Source organism: Misgurnus anguillicaudatus, chromosome 19, assembly GCF_027580225.2.
Source record: "Misgurnus anguillicaudatus chromosome 19, ASM2758022v2, whole genome shotgun sequence".
In the NCBI taxonomy this organism is placed as follows: Eukaryota; Metazoa; Chordata; class Actinopteri; order Cypriniformes; family Cobitidae; genus Misgurnus; species Misgurnus anguillicaudatus.
In genome coordinates this window covers 29249344-29270075 of record NC_073355.2, presented here as the reverse complement: position 1 = coordinate 29270075, position 20732 = coordinate 29249344, and the positions used below count along the sequence as shown (strand labels likewise).

Sequence of the window (20732 nt, the reverse complement as noted above, 5' to 3'; positions counted from 1 at the left end):
ATGAGAACAGTTCAACCCATTTGATATCCAAAGTGACTTATATTGCATTCAACCTGTACATTTTTATTAGGATGTGACTATGTGTTACCTCTTAAACCCATGACCTCTTTGCATTGCAAACCCAAGCCTCAACCAGTTGAACCAGAGGAACGTTTAAAGACAAGAGAAAAGTCTGTATACATCATAAGTGTTCAACCTCTTCTCCAAAAGGAAGCATTAACACAAAGAACTTCGTACACAATGTCAACACCTCAACTTTCCCTCCCCGTTTCCTCATCTCAGCGCGTGTAGAGTTGCAGGCCACACCCAACTAGACTTCTGTGCGGTTCAGGATTTTGGAGAGGAGGAGCGCGCACTTTTTCCTCATTTCACTACTACGTTACCCCGCTGTCACGCTTACATCACGTCGTCGCAACATCTGGCCGCCGTATCCAAACTATACAATATTTGGCACTTTTGGCTTCTCTACCGCGGTAAGTGTGTTTAATAACCGTTGCTATTTTACCTACATGCACAACAGCTGTTAAAAGCGCGAAACTTGTAGAGCAGATCAGGCACGTTTTTATATTTGTCCAAATGCTTTATAACTGGAGTAACTGTGTTGGGTTATGCTGCCTAAATGGGTTTGTCTATAAGTTTGAGAAGTTTCAGTTTATTTAAAACTAAAAGAAAGTGAGGAAAGGGGCGTTGGCGGTGCGTGCGCTGATGCGCTTTTACTGATGCTTCAACGATGAATCACTGTAGTATTATTATACGTGTTTTGTTTACTTATTAGTCACATTTAACTAAAGGGAGTATCCACTTTGACTTTCTGTGTTTGATTTTAACAACAAAAGGCCCATTGTGTGTCGTATTAAAAAGAAGTTTGTATTTAATTGTGATTAGCAGTACTGTATGTTGAAGTTTGAGTAATGTACTAATAACTTTGTCTCGTATATCGCCCCCCGCTGGTAGCATGTGGTAAATGTTACCTAATATGAAGTAATGTTTTCATTTTATATATTTTTTATATTATTTATGCTTCCATATTTATTTACTGAAACTACACCCCAGGGTGCAAAAACATTTTTTTTCAAAACAATTATCTATAGCCAACATCCTTAAACGTATACATTATATATTTATTCATTTAGTAGATTATTTTATCCAACATGACTTTTTGTGTCGTGTGTTAAGACAAGAAATCCCCCTAAGATGTAAAATGACAGAAGCATTTATGTCTTGATTTTAGAGAATTGAACAAAACGGATTAAAACAAAAAATCTTGTTTTCCTTTTGATTTATTTTATTTAAAAAATTCTAAACCTTTTTATTCAGTTAGATTACGTATATAAACTGTTAAATAAGTTGTAGATAAAACATTTGGATGTAAATTTTGGAATAATATGACATTTTAAATGTACATGTTATTTTTTGTGGTTTAATTACTTCATTGTTGCTGGGGTGCTCATACAACATGTTTTGCATGTCAATGGTTGTATGTGTGAGAGATAGGCGGCAGTGCTTTCCCTCATGTTGCTCATGGGACTATTTTTGGGGGTGGGGTTTGTTTGTATATTTAGAGGTGCAGTAGTTTTCACTAGATTTCCAGACACGGTCTGTTCTGTAACAAACTCACACACAGTCAGCATTATAATTCAGTCCTAGTACCCATCAAAGGCAGAAATGCAATAGGAAAGGATATGTGCACAAGGATTTTCACCATATTGCTGTTTCCTCTATAATGCAGTGGTTCTCAAACAGGGGGCTGTGGCCCCTGGGGTGGTCCTACGATTGTGCTAGGGAGCCCAGTTTAATGAAATTAAAAAATAAAATTTTTAATTTATCATAAATTCTGTGTAATTAAACCTCATGAAAATCAGGCTACTAACCAACACCACTACATTGTATAATTTAATGTTTTGTTTAATTCAAAGTTTTATGTTTTTTGAGGGGGGGGGGCCACGAAGGGATGCAGCATACACAGGGGGGCGCACGCCGAAAAAGTTTAAGGACCACTGGTATAATGTGGTTGCCATGAAACTCACATCCTCCATCATCCTACACGCAGTTTGCAATGTATTCTTATTTTTATACTACAAGCTTTTCTCTCAGTTGTGATTCTGTTTTTCATGGATTGCTTGGGCCAAGTGATGACTTCTTTTCCATCTTTTAATTTTCCATTCTGCAAGAGTGCAAGATTTTTCCAACCGTTTATTGACTGAATTGTTTCCAACCCAGTTTTTATTTTATTTTGTCATTGATTGATCTAACAGAACTGATACCATTCATAAATTTGCTCCTTGTAGGGTTTTCATAAAATGGGCGATGTGTTGTTTTGTGGATGAGTAGTTCAATAAGAATCTGTTTTGTCAATGTTTGGGACAGGAACGGCCTCTCCCTTTGGCCAGGCTGAAGCTCTGGACATTTTGTGCTTTTTAACATTACGGAGTGACTAACCTTGAATTCTGCTACAGTGAATCTGCTCTTACAGGCCTTCCAAAAGCTAAAGTTTATCCATTAAATTATATTTAAAAGTTTAATAATTTCTAACTATGCAAAACAAAACTCCATTATTACTATAACAAATATTTCAAATACTTTTTGGTCACAGTATGAAATTAACAGTGGGGTGTTCCCAGCCACACAATGCTGTGAAATGAGATGAGCAATAAAGTGATCCATGCTAAAGGTTTTATTTGACTTGGAGGGATTGTTCACTTTGAGGTGAGGATTCGGTCATCATTTATTCATCCTTATGCTGTTCTAAACCTGTATTCATTTCTTTTTTCTGATGAACACAAAATAAGATATTTTGATGGTAAACACACAGCAGATAGTGACCATTGACTTCCATAGAAGGAAAAACATATTTTGGAAGTGTTGTGATAAATGATAAAGAAAATATTTTGATAAATGATGGTAAGCACACAGTTGATGGTACCCATTAAATTCCATCATATTTTTTTATTTCTACTATGGAAGTCAATGGTCACTTATTGCTGTGTGTTTGCCATCATTTCTCAGGGTGTCTTGTTTTGTGTTCATCGGAAAAAAGACATTCATACAGGTTTAGAACAACATGAGAATGGGTAAGTGATGACAGAGTTTTCATTTTGAAGTGAACTATCCCTTTAAGGGTTTTGCAATCTTTCTTTTTGTGTTCTGATTACAAAAAGAACAACAATGCAACTTATCAATGCTCAATTATAGATAATGATGGACTTTGGGGTGTCAGGGACAAAGTGGCATGAAAAATGTTAAACTCATTCTTTAAAGTCTGGGAAACTATGATTTGTTTGCATGTTTTTGGGCAGGGCTCAGTACCAAGACAATGAATTGCATGAATTGTTTAGCTGTGGATGTTGGTAGCCAAATCTGTTCAGGGGTGAAATTTTTTAAGCTTAGCAAATGAGAAACTGCTGGAGAAGGCCTTAAATAAGATAGGAGTCTTACCAGAGACCCACATCAACTTCAAACACAAAACAACTGCAGGCTTAGCAATAAACACGCATTTGCATTCCACACTAATACATGAGGGGGAAAGGAAACAGGGGAGGGTCTTTTTTTCAGACATGCACTTAGGGCGGACTCCTTTTGAGTCATGATGCAATGACACACCATGCATCATATTGCTTAGTCGATCCATCACTTATTCCGCTAAGATGTTCAGAAGGTTTTTACGAAAGCAGATGAAGTTGAATGATTGTTGCGCAACTGACGCCTTTTAAACCACGCACAAGCCCACCTCTGCAACCGGGCCAGGGCGTGATTGACCAAGGTATAGAGCGATCACACTAGTCAAATGAACCAGGCTTTTGGGGTTAAACGCATTCAAGTGCTTAATAATTTAATAATTTAGTTCAATATAGTTTATTCAGAATCAGTAAGAAATTACACACACAACATTTCAGTTCATATAAAAATACATTTATATTTCTTTTATACTATAGTATCAGTCTCAGCGCTACCACATCCTCTTTCAGCTCCCCCTGAAATACACAAAGATGGTATTTTATTTCTTTCTGCAAGTTCCCTACTAAGTTGTTCTACAAATTTAGTATTTTGGTATCATTTTTTAGTATCATGTCCCGCTTTTTTAATGATAGCATGCCTTCGAGCTGGCATGGACTGCACAAGTTTGTGCAAAACCTGATGATCCATGTTATCTCAGCATGATCTGATAAAGCTCCAAAGAACATTCTTCTTGTGCCTCAGCTAAAGAAAATCTGACTGTTTTGGTTTTATAAATGATTTATTAAGAAATCATTATGCTTCATTTCTGTTAAATCCTAAAACTCGTTGTTGACTTAAACGAGTATTCGAATTGTCAATATGATCCAAGACATTTGGACTCTATGCACCATATCAGTTGTTCATGAATGACATTGAACCCAGTGGCGGCTGGTGACTTCTTTTTCGAGGGCGTTTGATGCAAAGTTCGTCAAAACATGTATCTTTTTCAAAATATTTGTTCTGCATCCTGTGAGCATCACGTGTCTTGTCAAAATAAGTCCCTGCTGCAGATGCGTCTAAAGGATTTATGATAAAAGAGAAGCTTGCGTTTGCCGGATACTCGCATAATCTCATGCATAATCAGAGTTTACTGTTAAGTGAGTGTCTTGGATGTGTTTTGTGAACGTGAGCGTCTCTTTTATCATAAACGGTTTTGAGGCGTGTGCACTTGTTTTGACAAAACACGTGATGCACATGGTTCAGATGACGCAACAAACACATATTTTGAAAACGCAAGCAACACTCCGGACACTTATTTTAAATTAGCGCCCCTCGGATGAGCAGTCATGAGCCGCCACTGTCAACCATAGCACACTTAAGATTCAAAACCCCAGTGTAACCCTGCTGCTAGATCCACTGGAAGTAACTCGCAATGCATCAGGAGTAAAAAAGCCCTCGCTTTATCCTCGGATCAAAGGAACTGGTGAGGTTTTGCACGCTGCATGAGCGAATCAAACGCAGCAGTCTTGATACCCACGTGGATGGCGCGTTGAAGGTTTGACTGCGTGTATGTTGACAGCTCCATGTTGGAGCCGTTACTCAATTTCATGGCGTGTCATCTGCTGAGCGCGATGTGAAAACAGGGCCCGCAGCACCTGAACATCAGAGGTCTGCGGTAGAGCTACAGTGTTCAGCACCCGGTGCAGGCTTTCAACCCAGCAGGCACAGCGCAGTACCCCACTGGGTGTGAATGAGGGCCCTCTTGAGATCAGATTCAGATGCATCCGGAACAGATGTCTAACCAAAATACAATCCTTTACAAATTAAAAATCAGCCTTTGTGCCAGGACTGTCCAGTACTGTTGAAATATCTGTGGAAAAGTGAAGATAAGGCTTTGTAGGAGCTGCAGACTGGACCACACTGTATGTGTCAGTCTCTCTGGGAGTTTGTCAGCTTTTTATCTCCAAGTACTCAAAGCTTGTTATGCTCTATAGACAATATCCAAAACAAAGTTTTGTTTTGTTCTGTACATTAAACCTTGATTTTTAGATGCTTGCCGAAGTGCCGAATGTGGCTTTTTATATTTCCATTGCCGTTTTTGCTGCCTGAGTGGAAAGTAGGGCAGGGCAAAAAAATTGATTTTTCGATCAATCGTGTTTTTTACGTGGTTGATTCAAAATCGATTCTCAAAAAGCAGAATCGATTTTTTTCTTCTTACATTTATTTCCCCAAGCATTGAACGTAATATTAACGTTAATCTAATTGCTAGTCTTCTTCACTAGATGTCACCCTCTTTTTTTGCCTTGCACAATGTTACCAAGGAGCGAGAGGTGAGGCTGTCATTCATTTATTCAGTGCTTAAATGGCAGTTTCAGGTGCTTCATCGACGTTGATGCCACCTTCACATAAAAAAGTCAGAGGTATGGAAGCATTTTAGATTTCACAAGCAAGACGAGGATGATAGTGTTGTGGCTATAAAGTATTTGTATTAAATCTATATTGATTGAGTTGAATCGAGAATCGAGTATAAAAACCAACTCGAGAATCTGAATCGAAAATTTAATCGAGAATCGTAATCGAATCGATTTGACAGCTTGTGAATCGAAATCTAATCGATCTGGAACATCTGAATCGATACCCAGCCCTGGTGGAAAGGGAAAGATGATTAGCAATATCAACAACTGTAGGTTTGTCGGTCTGTCTTTCTGTCTGTCTTTCTGTCTTTTTGTGTGTAATAATTCAACAGAGAGAATTTTATTGTAACAAAGTAAACAATGGAGCTAAAAGTATATACTTTTATAGTTGTAGAGACAGATTTTTTTGAACAATATTTGAATTCTGCTGTGTTCAGATGAATTGTCATCAAGTTGGCAAAATTCTCCACTTCCAAAACTTGATAACTAAAGCCCGGACTACATTGCGCCATTTTTACACTCCTATAAGATCATTACATTATCACACTGTGCGACATAGATTGTTTAAACTTGGACACGGAGGCTTCGACCGCTACGTCACACATTAGCGCAACGTCACCAGCATGCGCTAGTGGTAAACAAATACCAGTATGCAGGTCATAGCAGCAAACGCACTGTGCGTTGATCATGCTGAATTTCTGACACTGTCAGAAAACTATCGTAGGCTATCTTTGGACGCAAAACTGCCGTCCTTGAACCTCTCTCACTGTACAACATAGGACCACCAATGAAGAGCCACGATTACAGAAATCACGACGATTGTGTTACGATGGCAATCTTTCATCTGGGACAGCCAAAAATCGTTCTGTTTATCCCGGGCTTAAGAGAACTGCCGTAGAGAAAATACTGCAGAGATGTGTGGTGGAGATCTTCACGTTTGCTCCATTGGTCTGAAATGATTCTTGTAGGGATTTGTAACACATACCACAGATTACAGATCTGGGCTACAGATTAAACAAGGCATCACAGACAGATATGCTGTACAGCAGGAGGTTGCATTGCATAAATCACATGCTTATCATCGTAGATGTGATGTCTTTGTGTGAACTGCCGCCATAGAAACTCGCACAAAATGATTGTTAGGATATCGGTTGGGCTACGTGGGACCCAGCAGGCGCATTTGAATTGCTTGTGCTTCATTTTAACTTTATTGAGCAAGAATAGGGCTGCTTAATTATTTCAAAACAAACTCCTGTCCCTAATAGGATAAACATGGGAATAAATGTGCAATACACAAGATCTTCTGTGGAAATGAGTCTGTAAGAAAGCATTGATCTTAATTAGATCTGTTTTATAGCTTGCACTTACCAGGAGATGAAGATGTTGTTTATGCGTGACTGTTAACCATTCAGAGGTTCATAGCTGTTTTGGAGATCTCTTCTTTTAAAGCTCATCCTTATAGTAAAAGAACCAAAAATATAGGGCCTACAGGAGGGAAAAACTCATCATTTCACTCTCATTTCTGACCCATTGCATGTCTTTCTTACTTTTATCTGCATTCTCTCAGATCTCAAAGTCAGAGTTGGTCTGAGGACTCAAACAACCCATGAACGGTTTGTTACCTTTGGGTCGACCTTCGAAACCGCAGCCAATGTCGAATTTATGGTACAGCATTCCATATCCCACGTTTACTTTCAGGTTTTTCCTTTTGCTCTTCACCGTTGTTGGGTAGTTAAGGTCAGGTTAGGTCAAACTGGGCGGTAATGGGCTCTGCGTTCACATTTGTTTGTTTTTATTATCATTTATGTAATCATTTATTGATTTATTTGTCCAAAATTGTCTTTCGTATTAAGCATCAAACGTGTTTTCTTGAGCAGTGAGGTCATCACTGACAACCTCTGAAACCTTAAACCTTGAACAAAGGATTTCTGAAAGCACTAGACATAATTGAATAACACTTTGGGGTGGTTTCCCAGACAGGGTTTAGCTTAATCCAGGACTAGGCATTAGTTATATTAGGACATTTAAGTAGTTTTACAATCAAAACTATTCTTAAGACAAAGCAATGTCAGTACAAGGTGTATAAAGTAAAGGTTGCTCAAACATGCATTTTAGTCTGGCACTAGGATAAACCCTGTCCCTTTATCCTTTGGTTTAGCTTAATTTGTATGCAAAGGTATAGAGGTTATAACATTCCTCTGCCTGAGATTATTGCACTTCTGTTTACATATTGGAAGAAACACAATGGCCCGATCTCAATGTTAACACCCAAATGAAAAATTCATGAGCCGTTTTTGTGGTGTCTTGGTGGCATAGATGTGGTGCCATAATTTCCAACTTTATTTTCATTTGTCAAATCTACCCAATGATTTAATTTCTTCTTACCCGTCAGTGTTTTTACTGGCCCCACTACAATAATATACATGTGACCCAGTCTGTGAAAGCCCAGCTAAAATGTATTTTGTAACTTACTATTTTCTACGTAAAATCATCATACGTAATGTAAAGAACTTGCAGTGAAAATTATAACCTTGATAGCTTTAACATTGACTTAGGTCATGTCAGATTGAAAACAATGTTTAGGAAGCCATGGCCTTATGAGACTTTACAGCCCAGTCTCCTGAAGATGCGTATAAATGGCACGAAGTGTAAAACTTGTGCAATACATACGCCAAATTCCACTTTGGCGTGCATATGATACGCCAGTCCTTCCCATTCACTTAAACGGTGCATCTTTTTTTGTCGTTTTATTTATTGGTTTCTCCATTTTTTTGCTATTTTTTTTACCATTTTCCCTTGGGTTTAGGGTTAGAACAACTGTTTGTTATATAAAATGACATCCTAACCCAAACCCCAACTCTAACCCCAACTCCAAGCGACCATGGCTTAAATATGGACAAAAACATGGAGAAACCTGTATATTAAATAACCTCATTAAGCAAATCTAAAATCTAACCCTAAACCCAAGCGAAAATGGTTTAAAAAACAGAAAAAAATTGAGAAACCAATAAATAAAACGACAAAAAAAGATGCACTGTTTAAGTGAATAGGAAGGACTGGCGTATCATATGCACGCCAAAGTGGAATTTGGCATATGTATTGCATGAGTTTTGCACTTCGCGCTATTTGTGCGCATCCTCAGGAGACTGGGTAGGACTTTAGCTTGGGTTTGATTCACACATATTTACATTTTTCATCAACGATTAGCCAAATTGTGAATCATTTATGATTTAATTTATTTTAAAAACCTTAAATACTGTACAACAAAGAATATTTAAGAAATAATTGATGACGGAGTCGTTAAATTATTTGAAAATAATGTACACCCAAGGTGGTAATGTGGCACAACGTGAATTATTTTAAAATAATTCAAAAGACCGCAGTCAATTTTTGCGCTTATACCACAGACATTGCTAAGACATTGCTCTGGTGGTTATTTTAAGACATTTGACAGCTCAGGTGTATGCTTATCGAAAAATAATGAATCCCTGTGAAACATTTCTCAACCAATCAGAATAAAGCATTCAACAGCCCCATGGTATAAATTTAAGTCGTTTAAGATATAGTAGCTAGAAATTTGCAGCTATCATAAAACAATCACAGCTTTAATTCATAAAAATCTCAAAACCTTCCTGCCTCAGCCAGCTAGGTAGTGTCATCCTGCTGAAATCTAAGAATAAGCACTGAGGCCTTACTTACTGTTGAGGGATCAGCGTTTCAGCACATCATAACACATAAACACGTGCACCGGCTTTGCAGGGTGGCTCCAGAGCTTTCCGTCTCATCTCAGTCATCTGTTCCATGACTACAGTTTCTTTTTTCGGCAGTGGCCGACTTGGAAGCCTCCTGGAGACTGCGGGTTGTTTTTATATAAAAAAATGACATTAAAGTGAAACTCAAGTCAGCGTTTTCCATCAAGCTTAGAGGAACTACACACACGTACAAGTATTTCTACATGGTAGACATGGCTTATGGGCTACCACATAATGTGCCGACTCCAATTAATTTACTAATGATGCTTGGTGAGTCGGGAAGGTATGACTGCTATTATCACCCCACAGGATTGCACATAGCAAATTTAAACCAGCCTAACGCTGTCTGTTTCCAAGACAAACGCTTATAGCCTATATCAACTTAAATGGGCCCTCAAGATCCCAACTGCATTATAAGGCTGAACTAGAAGATGGATATCTTATTGTGCAGCTGTGGTCCAGATGTATGTGATTTTAGCCTGATTGATTGATCTAATGTATAAAACTGACATATTTATTCATCTAAACCTTTAAAAGGTGACTAGATTACAGGTTTTATAGCTATTGTATTTAATATCTGAGGTCTCTTGTTTAATTCATCTTGAGATCATTTCGAAGCAGTGTGCTTGTACATTGGCAGTATGAGTGATACCATGTTGTCAAATCCAAGGTTTTCTGGATTCCGCTATTAGTCTCCGATTTGGAAGTATTGGTATAACTGTCTTTTTTTAACATGCATTTTTTATTTTTTGTGTGTATTGTATTAATGTGCAGTGTTTGTTACTGTTGTCAGACCTTGAGTCTGGAAATAAAGTACACTCATTCATGTGCCTGGTTAAAAGTTAATAACAGGTACGCAGTAAAGGTTACGCCTGAATAAAATCAACTGTGAAGTTCATTCCATGCTTTCTGTTGGCCATGGTAAACTTAGATCAACAGTAGATCTTTTGTTCACCAAAAGGCTTGAGGAGGGTCTGTGCCAGACGATAATGCCATTTTTCGCTATGTTCTTTCACATGTATTCAGTGTATGTGGGGCCTTTGTGCGTCAAAGGTTTTCATTTTTTCTTTACTTCTTAGCCGTCATAAATACTTTTCTTCCCTAATTTCCCATCGTTCACAGAGTCATAAACAACGAAACATTAGTTGTAGTGTTTCTACAAATTAACAGGCACCTCCCAGAAACTCCTGGGAATGCACATTCATGTTTGGTTGGTTCAGTAATGCTTTTAATTGCAAAACAAAGCAGTAAATTCAAGACAGGTATTAAAAAACTCAATTCTTAATTTCTTTGCAACTAGTTCTTTTTTTATTATGCCCCTCCCACTTATCAAACAAAATCCTGCCCCAGCTCAAACTCACACCATTGGGCAATGGTGCCAATTCAGTCTGCTTAGGATTCTCAAACAAGCACGGGTGATTCTCACGAAATCCGTGTCCAGCATCAGAAATAAAAACAACTTTTTTTGCACATATAAGATTAAGGTCTGACTCTGAACTTACTATAACCATTATTTTTAGAGGATGTAAAACATATTTTCTGTAAAGTTATTTAAAAAATTTTTTAGATTATCATTATCAAAAATTATCATTACCGCAACATGATATTACATTAAATATATGCATTTATAAACTCATGTTTCGGTAATGAGAACTAAAAAATGATCTGGAGAAAAAAATAAGAACTGCTTACCTGGTAGACATCTTGAGTGTCACAGTCAATTATGTCCCTTTCAACATTTTTTTTTAAAGTTGTTTAAACAATGATTGAAAATTGTTGCGGAGGATGAAGAAATTGGTCTTGGACACATTTATATTCCTTATTATTGTCTCTACATTTACCAATGATCACCAAATACCACACTTCTTTATTGTAAATGTTTATAGTATAACATGCACTGAAGCTTTTTATTTTTTAGATTTTTTAATTATAAATATTTCCATGTCAAAAAACCCAAATCCAGTCATGGACACATTGCGGTAATGACAAATTTCCCCTTAAATGTGGAAAAAACAACAAAAGTGGTTTGTATGATGTCATTTGGAATCATGTGCAATATAGTACATGAAGAGATGTTTGTAACTGTATGCTTCTTATTTTGATACTCTGACTTTGCACTTTTTTTTTAATCAAAATGTTTCATGACACCTCATAAGTCTAATTTCGAGAGAATCACCCGCACGCAATGTTTTGATAACACCACAGAGCCACAGTGTTTACACTCCTTAGGGAAATCAACCTACAAATGACTTACACACAGCTGTTTGAAACAACACACACTTCAGCTTGATGTGTTTGCTTTAATGTGTTTGATTGCCAATTTAATCTTATTGCAGGTTACAATAACGCATTCGTGGCATTCATTACATGAAGAAAAACACGATGTACTTTGGCCTCAGGAACATTCTTAAAATCATCTGCTCAACACACTTCATAATGCGATTTAAGGCCAGCATGTTTTTGAGTTTGTAACTCAACATTCCTTCTAATCAGGCCCCTCCCCCTTTAGCCTGCCACGCCCCTCAGTGCAACACAGTCAGGCAGCTGCAGTGAAAATTAGATCCACGTGTGGACCGAGACCACAGACATTGTGTTTATTGGTGCTAATCTCTTACTTTACACTTTACAGAGACAGTTGTGCCTGAGGGAACGACTGGTTATTTTCATCTAGATTGCCTCCCATTAAAACGTAAAGTTTAAAATGTCACGCTTTTAGGTCTGTTTGAGTATCTCAGAGCAGGGAAACATCTACAAAACAAGCGTCATTCTCTCATAATATGCTTCCCTTGTGTAAGGCCGGTTTCCTGTTGCCCAACCCAAGTCTGGATTATTTTGACTTAATGTGGTGGAATCTTCAGATTTTGCTGGCTTGGTTGTGAGCTGTACTTGGGTTTGTCCCTCCGTCTTTCTTTTCTGACTGAGCTGAGCTGTAACAGTCTTTACTGTGTAAACTCTTAATTATTTTAATGCCACACCCTGTGTCTTACATTACATTTGTCTTTATTTGTCCTAATCACCCTATGAGTTTTTCATGGATGGATGGATGGATGGATGGATAGACAGACGGATAGACATACATATAGATAGTCTCTTCACATCCTGATATAAAGTAGATATAGATATAAATCTATAAGTGAGGACAGATAGATAGATAGATAGATAGATAGATAGATAGATAGATAGATAGATAGATAGATAGATAGATAGATAGATAGATAGATAGATAGATAGATAGTCTTTTCACATCCTGATATAAAGTTGATATAGATATAAATCTGTAGATAGATAGGTCAAGAGATAGATAGATAGATAGATAGATAGATAGATAGATAGATAGATAGATAGATAGATAGATAGATAGATAGATAGATAGATAGTCTTTTCACATCCTGATATAAAGTTTATATAGATATAAATCTGTAGATAGATAGGTCAAGAGATAGATAGATAGATAGATAGATAGATAGATAGATAGATAGATAGATAGATAGATAGATAGATAGATAGATAGATAGATAGTCTTTTCACATCCTGATATAAAGTAGATATAGATATAAATCTATAAATAAATAGATAGATAGATAGATAGATAGATAGATAGATAGATAGATAGATAGATAGATAGATATTCTTTTCACATATTGATATAAAGTTTATATAGATATAAATCTGTAGATAAGTAAATAGATAAATAGATAGAAAGATAGTATCTTCACATCCTGATATAAAGTAGATATAAATCGGTAGATAGATAGGTCAAGAGATATATAGATAGATAGATAGATAGATAGACAGATAGATAGATAGATAGATAGATAGATAGATAGATAGATAGATAGATAGATAGATAGATAGATAGATAGATAGATAGATAGACTTTTCACATCCTGATATAAAGTTGATATAGATATAAATCTGTAGATAGATAGGTCAAGAGATAGATAGATAGATCTATAGATAGATAGATAGATAGATAGATAGATAGATAGATAGATAGACAGACAGACAGACAGATAGACAGACAGTCTCTTTACATCCTGATATAAAGTAGATATAGATATAAATCTATAGATGTATAGATAGATAGAAAGATAGATAGATAGATAGATAGATAGATAGATAGATAGATAGATAGATAGATAGATAGATAGATAGATAGATAGATAGATAGATAGATAGATGGATAGGTGAAAAGATAGATAGATTTTTAGTACAGGAAATAAGTAATTTCTCATTTCCAGTATAAACTTCCACCCACTATATGAAGCTATTCATAAATTGTGTGGAGCGGCTCTGGTACAGGTTGAGATGTATTGGTTGTCTGTATGTGGCCATGCCGCAGTGAATCACAAGAGGATTTATTAGTAGGCGACCTCTGATGCTCACGTGTGACGTAGGCAAAAGCTCACTGCAGTTGTTCGTGAATCCCATGTGTGCTCAGATGTTTTTAGACTCGTGCAGACAAATCCTCTCCTGAATGGAGCTTCAGATGAGAACGTAGAGCTCAGGAAGTTTGTAGCTATCTGGCAGAACAATGAAGTCAGCAGGGCTTTTTCTGCCTTTCTGTAGACAGACTGTGATATTGATCAAATCAGGTTCAGACCCACAGTCATGGGGAAATCCTTCAGCCTCCATAGACAGAATGGCTTTATTTTGAGAGCAGGATGTTTGAAAGAGCCTCCAGGAAAAATTCTTAACTTACAGGGTAAACCACTTAAGGGTGAAGAGTTTCAGTATAATATGTGCAGTCACATGAATCTCTCACTGTCACATGAGTATTCATCTGGATGTCTATAATATTCTGTTTGTTTTTTCTTTTATAGATTATCTTGCTATTGGTTTTCTGTGTGACCATCAACCATGTTGATCATTTTGGCCCTTATCATCCTCTTCCATGTCACCTCAGTGATATTACTCTTCACAGCAACCATCAATAATGTAAGTGGAATAGTTTCTTTCATCTCCGTTTGTCCTGCAAACAAACCCACAAGCTTCATCATTCTTTAAAGAAACTTATCTTTAAAAACACTTCATTGTCGATTTCAAAATGTTGTTATCATGCACTATCAAATCAAAGAGGTTAAAAAAATGTGTGGTAGCAGATTGCGTTAGCAGCGCAAAGGGTCTTGGGTTCAAATCCAGGAAACACAGAAATACTGATCAAAATGTATACCTTGTAATGCACTTTTAAGGCTGGATTTACACCGAAAATGTTGATGCCCAATTCCAATTTGTTGCCTGTATCCGATCTTTTAAAAAGTGACTCGTATCCGATATCAGCATTTACACTAAACACTTAGCAAAACAATTCAAGGTAGACATACATCAAGAAAGGATCTGTAGATAACATTGTATACATTAATTTCATACTGTAACATTAGCTCAGTGTTATGGTTAATACACTTTAGCTATGATTTTGGAAATTCCTGGTTATTTTACTCTACAGAGACTGTTGTTATTGATTCTATGTAGAAATCTACCGGAAGTTTGGACCACAAAAGCCATCTGTTTCTGTTGTTGCCGCTGAAACAGTCTATAGAATGATATATATGTTAATATAAAAGGATGTTTGATACATAAAAATGATAGAGAAATTTAGCTTCTTTTGTCCATCTTTTCAAGGTATGGTGGGTTTCAGGTAATTCCTACATGGATCTCTGGTACCACTGCAACGAAACAAGCTGTAATGAAATACCAAACAGTTCAACAATTCATGGAGGTAAGCGAAGCTAGATCTAACTTGGCAGATCCAGGCATTTCCAATCATAGTATGAAGAAGAGCAACATTTTTACAAAGACCTACCGTGCTTTGTTCTGTCTCTTTAACAGTTTATCTTCAGGCTGTGCAGGCCACCATGATTCTGTCCACTATCTTGTGCTGTGTGGGCTTCTTTGTCTTTATTCTTCAGCTCTTCCGTCTGAAGCAGGGCGAGAGATTTGTCTTTCCAGCAATCGTTCAGCTCATGTCCGGTGAGTTCACATACACACTATGGATTTAAACATTTTCTCTATGTATATTTGAGGAACATTTGAGATTTCCCAGTCGTTGTCTATGTACTGTACAAAATGTACAGAATACGATAGTTACCACAAAAGTGTTGCATTTATTATGACACTTACAATCTGGTGAAGGTGGATTACTCCGTGGCTATAGAGGAAAAATTCCTAGATCTTGTTAAAGGTGCAATGTGTGACTTTTAAAAGGATCTCTTGACAGAAATGCAATCTAATATACATATCTATATTATCAGTGGTGTTTAAACACCTTACATAACGAACTGCATTGTTTTTTTCCACCTTACAATGTGGCATTTATATCTCAATACGCCGCGGGTATCCTTACATAGAAGTCGCTGACATATTCCTACAGTAGCCCTAAACAGACAAACTGTTCTACACTGCAATGATTTTCAAGAAAAACTAAATTCTTAGTATTTTTGTCTTGTTTTCAGTAAAAATGTCTTAAAAATTGTAATTCTTAAATAAGGATGCTTTTTCTTGATGAGCAAAACGACCCAAGAAAATAAGTCTAGTTTTTAGACCAAAATATCAAATTTAAGTGATTTTGTGCATAAAACAAGCAAAACAATCTGCAAATGGGGTAAGAAAATGTTTCTTGAATTTTGTTGTTAAAAAAAATGTTCAAGATTTTTTGCTTACCCCATTGGCAGATTTTGTTGCTTGTTTTATGCACAAAACCACTTATCTTTGATATTGTTGGTCTAAAAACTAGAGTTATTTTTTTCGGTCGTTTTGCTCATCAAGAAAAAGCATCTTAATTTAAGAATTTTTAGATATTTTTACTGAAAACAAGACAAAAATACTAAGAATTTTTTTTCTTAAAAATTATTTTTTGCAGTGTACAGAGCGTGTTTCGTCCCTACGTTGTCCTAGCCTGGTTCTACCAGACTCTTGTACATTTCATTTGTACAGAAAGTCTGACCTCTCTCCATTCAGAAACGTTTACTTCCTTGTAGACGGGTTCTCTGTTAAAGTTCAACACTATTGGATCTGCCCAGAGTCACTCAGGATCTGCCATAGCCAATCGCTAACGTGTGGTCGTGACGTATATCATGCGCCAAAACCGGAGGGAAACAGCAAGTCCGAATGATCAGAGAATTGTTTAGAAAATGTCAACGAGAGATGCAGGTTTTGTTCATCGAATTTAAGAGTTCAAGGAACAATTGTAAATTCTAAATGTATATTTGACACGAAAGACAATGACGTATTCAGTCAACTGTCGAAGCTGGGTCTGATCATTAACAAAACGCTGCTCCGGTCGTTGACACACAACGAGACACAACATCATCGTTCTCAGCCACTCCCTCTGTTCGCTGGTCCTACAAAAATGTGATTTCTGAAAACGTTAGAATAGACTGAAATCCCAGGCGTAGTACTGAAGGAAAATGAAATTGAGCGGAAGTGCGTAGGAGGGCGCAGCCAGGCTAACGTTGTCGACAGCGATATGTTAGTCCTGTGGCGGCTACTGTAGCTCCTCTTACTGTGGGTTCACAGCAGCCGCGTTTGAGGCATCAAATTCACGTCTACCATGTCTAGTTTGCCGCTTAAACATTTTGAGTTTACTCGCTTCATTCGCGTGTGAAAGCCGAGTGTGAAATTCTAGTCATCGAGACATTCACGCAGAAATGCGCGTCATGGGAGGGGCTTCTGCGACTCCGCTCGCTTCCTATAATCACGTCACTACTAGAGCAGGTTTCTGATTGATTAACGCGGCACATTTTCCAAGTTCCAATTTTTTTCAACTTGTGCGTTTCCCGCGGCAACGCTCTACCGCGCTAAACGTCTCATTCGCACCGCGAGACCTCCAGACGCGCGTCAATGCGTCTTCACATTGACTTCACATTGAAATCACTGGTGCTAGACGCCTCTACCGCGACTGGTGCGAACGCAGCATTAGTGTTTCGAAATTGAGGTTAGCTGCAATTCGCAATCTTACCACTAGATGCGCTAAAACATTGCACCTTTAAAAAAATATAACATTTATAAGTCTTTGAAAAACCCCTATAAATTAGCCACCGATAAATCAATTACTGACCATTTTTTAATATCAAACCTGTATGTTGTTTATGTTTCCATTAAAAAACAAAAAGGAGAATTTTTAAATTCCCATTCAGCTGCAGTTTATAAACCACAAGCTGATTAAAATGATGAAATTATTTTATATGTACCATGAAAAGTTGTTCATGCAACTATATTCAAAACCTTCTGAAGCCATATGACAGCTAATTCATTATTTGGCCCAGTCACATCAAATATGTAATTAGTTTTTCTGACCAAATGTTGTGATGTCAGACCTGCTGCATATTTAACTTTAAAAGGATAGTTTACCCAAAAAAGAAACACAAAGTTATTGGATAAATGATGGAAACCAATTGACATTCATAGTAGGAAGAAAAATACAATAGAAGTCAATGGCTGCAGTCAACCATGTGGTTACCATCATTTATCAAAATCTCGTTTGTGGTAAACAAAATAAAGATATTTAATAAAAATAACCAACTGACAGATTTTTTTGCACTTCGGCCTGAAATAATCTAACACCTGTAATACTTTACTGATTTACAGTCAAGACACTGACCACATAAACTGTTTATTTCCGTAGCGCTCTGTGTGATGACCGCTGCATCCATCTACACAGCAGAGCACATGACCTTCAAGAGCCAGGAGTTTGAGAAAGGGGATTATGGGTACTGCTTTGTCTTGGCCTGGGTGGCATTCCCCATGACGCTGCTTAGCGGCTTGATGTATCTAGTGCTAAGAAAACGCAAATAAAGCACAACAACACTCCACCTCACTGGCTGCCACCGGCTAAAGCCTTAGCGAAGAGACTTTATTTGTAATGATTCTTGTTTTTTATTATGTAGATTAAATTCATGCCAAAGTTAAAATGAAGAATAGATAAACATTTAATCACTGCATACTGGAAACATAATTAGATTTTCTTCATGGTATGTTAAGTAGTCTTTTAACCTTGTGTGTAATTTTGTTCTGCTAGCCCCTCTGGCAAAAAATAGGCTGTGATTTAGAAGGGTAAAATAGGGTGCAGAGGAAAGAAGATAAATGTGGCAGGTATCTGTAATGAGTAATATTTATAACATGAAACCACTATAGGCTGGACAACCCACCTGTCCTTAAGGCTTGCAGGTATTCATAAAAAACACATTGGCCTTAATACTATCGCCTGTTTTGCACTGCACACGCAAGATTACAGCAGCATGGTGGTGCAGAGTAAGTTGAAATTTAGCGCTAAACCTGATAGAAAATATGTTGGAAAATGTTTTTATAATGTAGGATTTTGTGACAGCGCTTTACTTGCATTGACTTACATTACATGCTGCTAAAGGCCACAGTGTGAAACAGGCCTTAGTGTGTGTGTGAAGTAAAAATGTTTCCTGGTCATTACAGCCTGACTGTACATGGAAAAATGAATTAATAACAATAACAACAACAACATATGACATTATATTGTGCTGCCAATTTGCTGAGCACTATATCATACTTGAAGCTGAACAAATTGTCAATATTAGTGGCACGATGTGTTCTTGTGTATAGCTATTTTGTAAAATAGTCTTTTAGTGTTGACTAGTTATATATTGCATGTTTTTATTTGCAACATTTAGTTTGAAATCAATATTTTAACATAAGTACAAATTTTAATTGCTTAAGCATCGTAACTAAACATGATTGGGCATATAGGATTTATGTTAAGTAATGAGAATAAGATCTTAAGATGGTGTTGATGAAGCACACCAATAGTTACAGTTTTTCCCAGTCTGTTTGTTTGATCATCATCGGATCATTTATGGAAAAAGCATTTATCTAAAATGAAATGGTCAAAAGTGAAATTAAGCTGTATTTATTAAGACTAACTGCATTGTCGCTGTTAATATTTGTTGTTATGAAGTATTATTTCAACAGGCCTAAATGTCTTTCTTTCGCTTGAAAAGGTTTAAATGAACATTAGTGACGGCTTTTATCATTGGAATGAAACTACAATGGCAGCTTTTTTCTTTTTTTAAATGTTTGCTAACTTGTTCAGGTCTGTTTTGTTTCCGAAGACTGACCCCACCAAGGTCTCAATACTTCTTTTTTAATCAAATAAATGTATTTTACATTAACATAATAGTTTGATGCCTTTTTTGGTTACACCAGGGATTTTCAAACTGTGGGTCGGTTTTGGTGAATGACACAAAATTCAGGGTTCCTACACCCTAGTTAACTTTAAATTTATGGACCTTTCAAGGACTTTCCAGGTCCAATACCCTCAAATTCAAGGACTAAATGTGGGGACACATTTCAAGTGAGAACAAGGTTACATCGTGTTGCCTTTTAAGATACTTTGTTACAGTTCCCTTTTGAGGGAACTCGCGCTGCGTCAGTATGGAGACAATTTGGGGACGCCTCCAGGGGTAAGTGCGTCTGAATGTGTACATCAAATTCAACCAATGGTGAGGCTTAACGACAAAGACAGGGTGATGTGGGAGCCAGGAAGTATATCGCTATCTGAAATATTGCCCAAGAGGGCGTTACAGGCACGCATGAAGTATGGCAATGGAGACACAGCGTCTCGTTCCCACATACGTAACCCAAGACGTTTTCATGCGTCAAACACAACTATGCAAAAAAGCATTTTGGTATGAATTAACATTCCCATACAGAACATATAAGCATTTAAAGTGAACAGTTTAGCACGTGTTCTTAAAAAGTCTAGAATTTTTATGATATTATCCTACACTACACAGGGAATAATAAGGATTTTTTTTTCCAGAAAAAATATTGGATAAAATAGACTCAAACACTTTCAATGACCTGTATCTATGTATGTATATTTCAAAAACTTTCCAGGGCCTTGAATGTTTTCCCCCAGATTCACAAACTTTCAAGGACCGGTGGGAACCTTGAAAATCTAATGACTAGCAATGACCATGATTTTGATATGATATAGCATAAATTATTTTGATTATTTCAATCAAACTTACATTTTAGTAATAAAATGACATGGAAAATAAAACTAATAAATCATAAAAGGGTAAAACATGCAAATTTACATTTAAAAATATGTTGTGGGTCCCGGGAAAGATTATACTTATTTAAGTGCGTCACAAAATGA

The 20732-nt window shown here is 36.9% G+C and overlaps 1 protein-coding gene across 1 annotated transcript; it reads left to right on the top strand.

The window, feature by feature from the left end:
- The first annotated feature begins 313 nt into the window (after window positions 1–313).
- On the top strand, window positions 314–19740 carry emp2 (epithelial membrane protein 2). Its single transcript, XM_073857372.1, has 5 exons — window positions 314–473; window positions 14425–14539; window positions 15224–15320; window positions 15431–15571; window positions 18225–19740. The coding sequence occupies exons 2-5, from the start codon at window positions 14462–14464 to the stop codon at window positions 18392–18394; spliced, it is 486 nt and encodes a 161-aa protein (XP_073713473.1). The 5' UTR covers window positions 314–473; window positions 14425–14461; the 3' UTR covers window positions 18395–19740.
- Window positions 19741–20732: the final 992 nt, after the last annotated feature.

Excerpts from the sequence above, each read along its gene's own strand:
- emp2 (XM_073857372.1), top strand. The coding sequence starts at position 14,462 with ATGTTGATCATTTTGGCCCTTATCATCCTCTTCCATGTCACCTCAGTG. Across the intron at positions 15,321-15,430 it reads CAGTTCAACAATTCATGGAG|TTTATCTTCAGGCTGTGCAG; the intron begins GTAAGCGAAGCT and ends TCTCTTTAACAG. Across the intron at positions 15,572-18,224 it reads AATCGTTCAGCTCATGTCCG|CGCTCTGTGTGATGACCGCT; the intron begins GTGAGTTCACAT and ends TTATTTCCGTAG.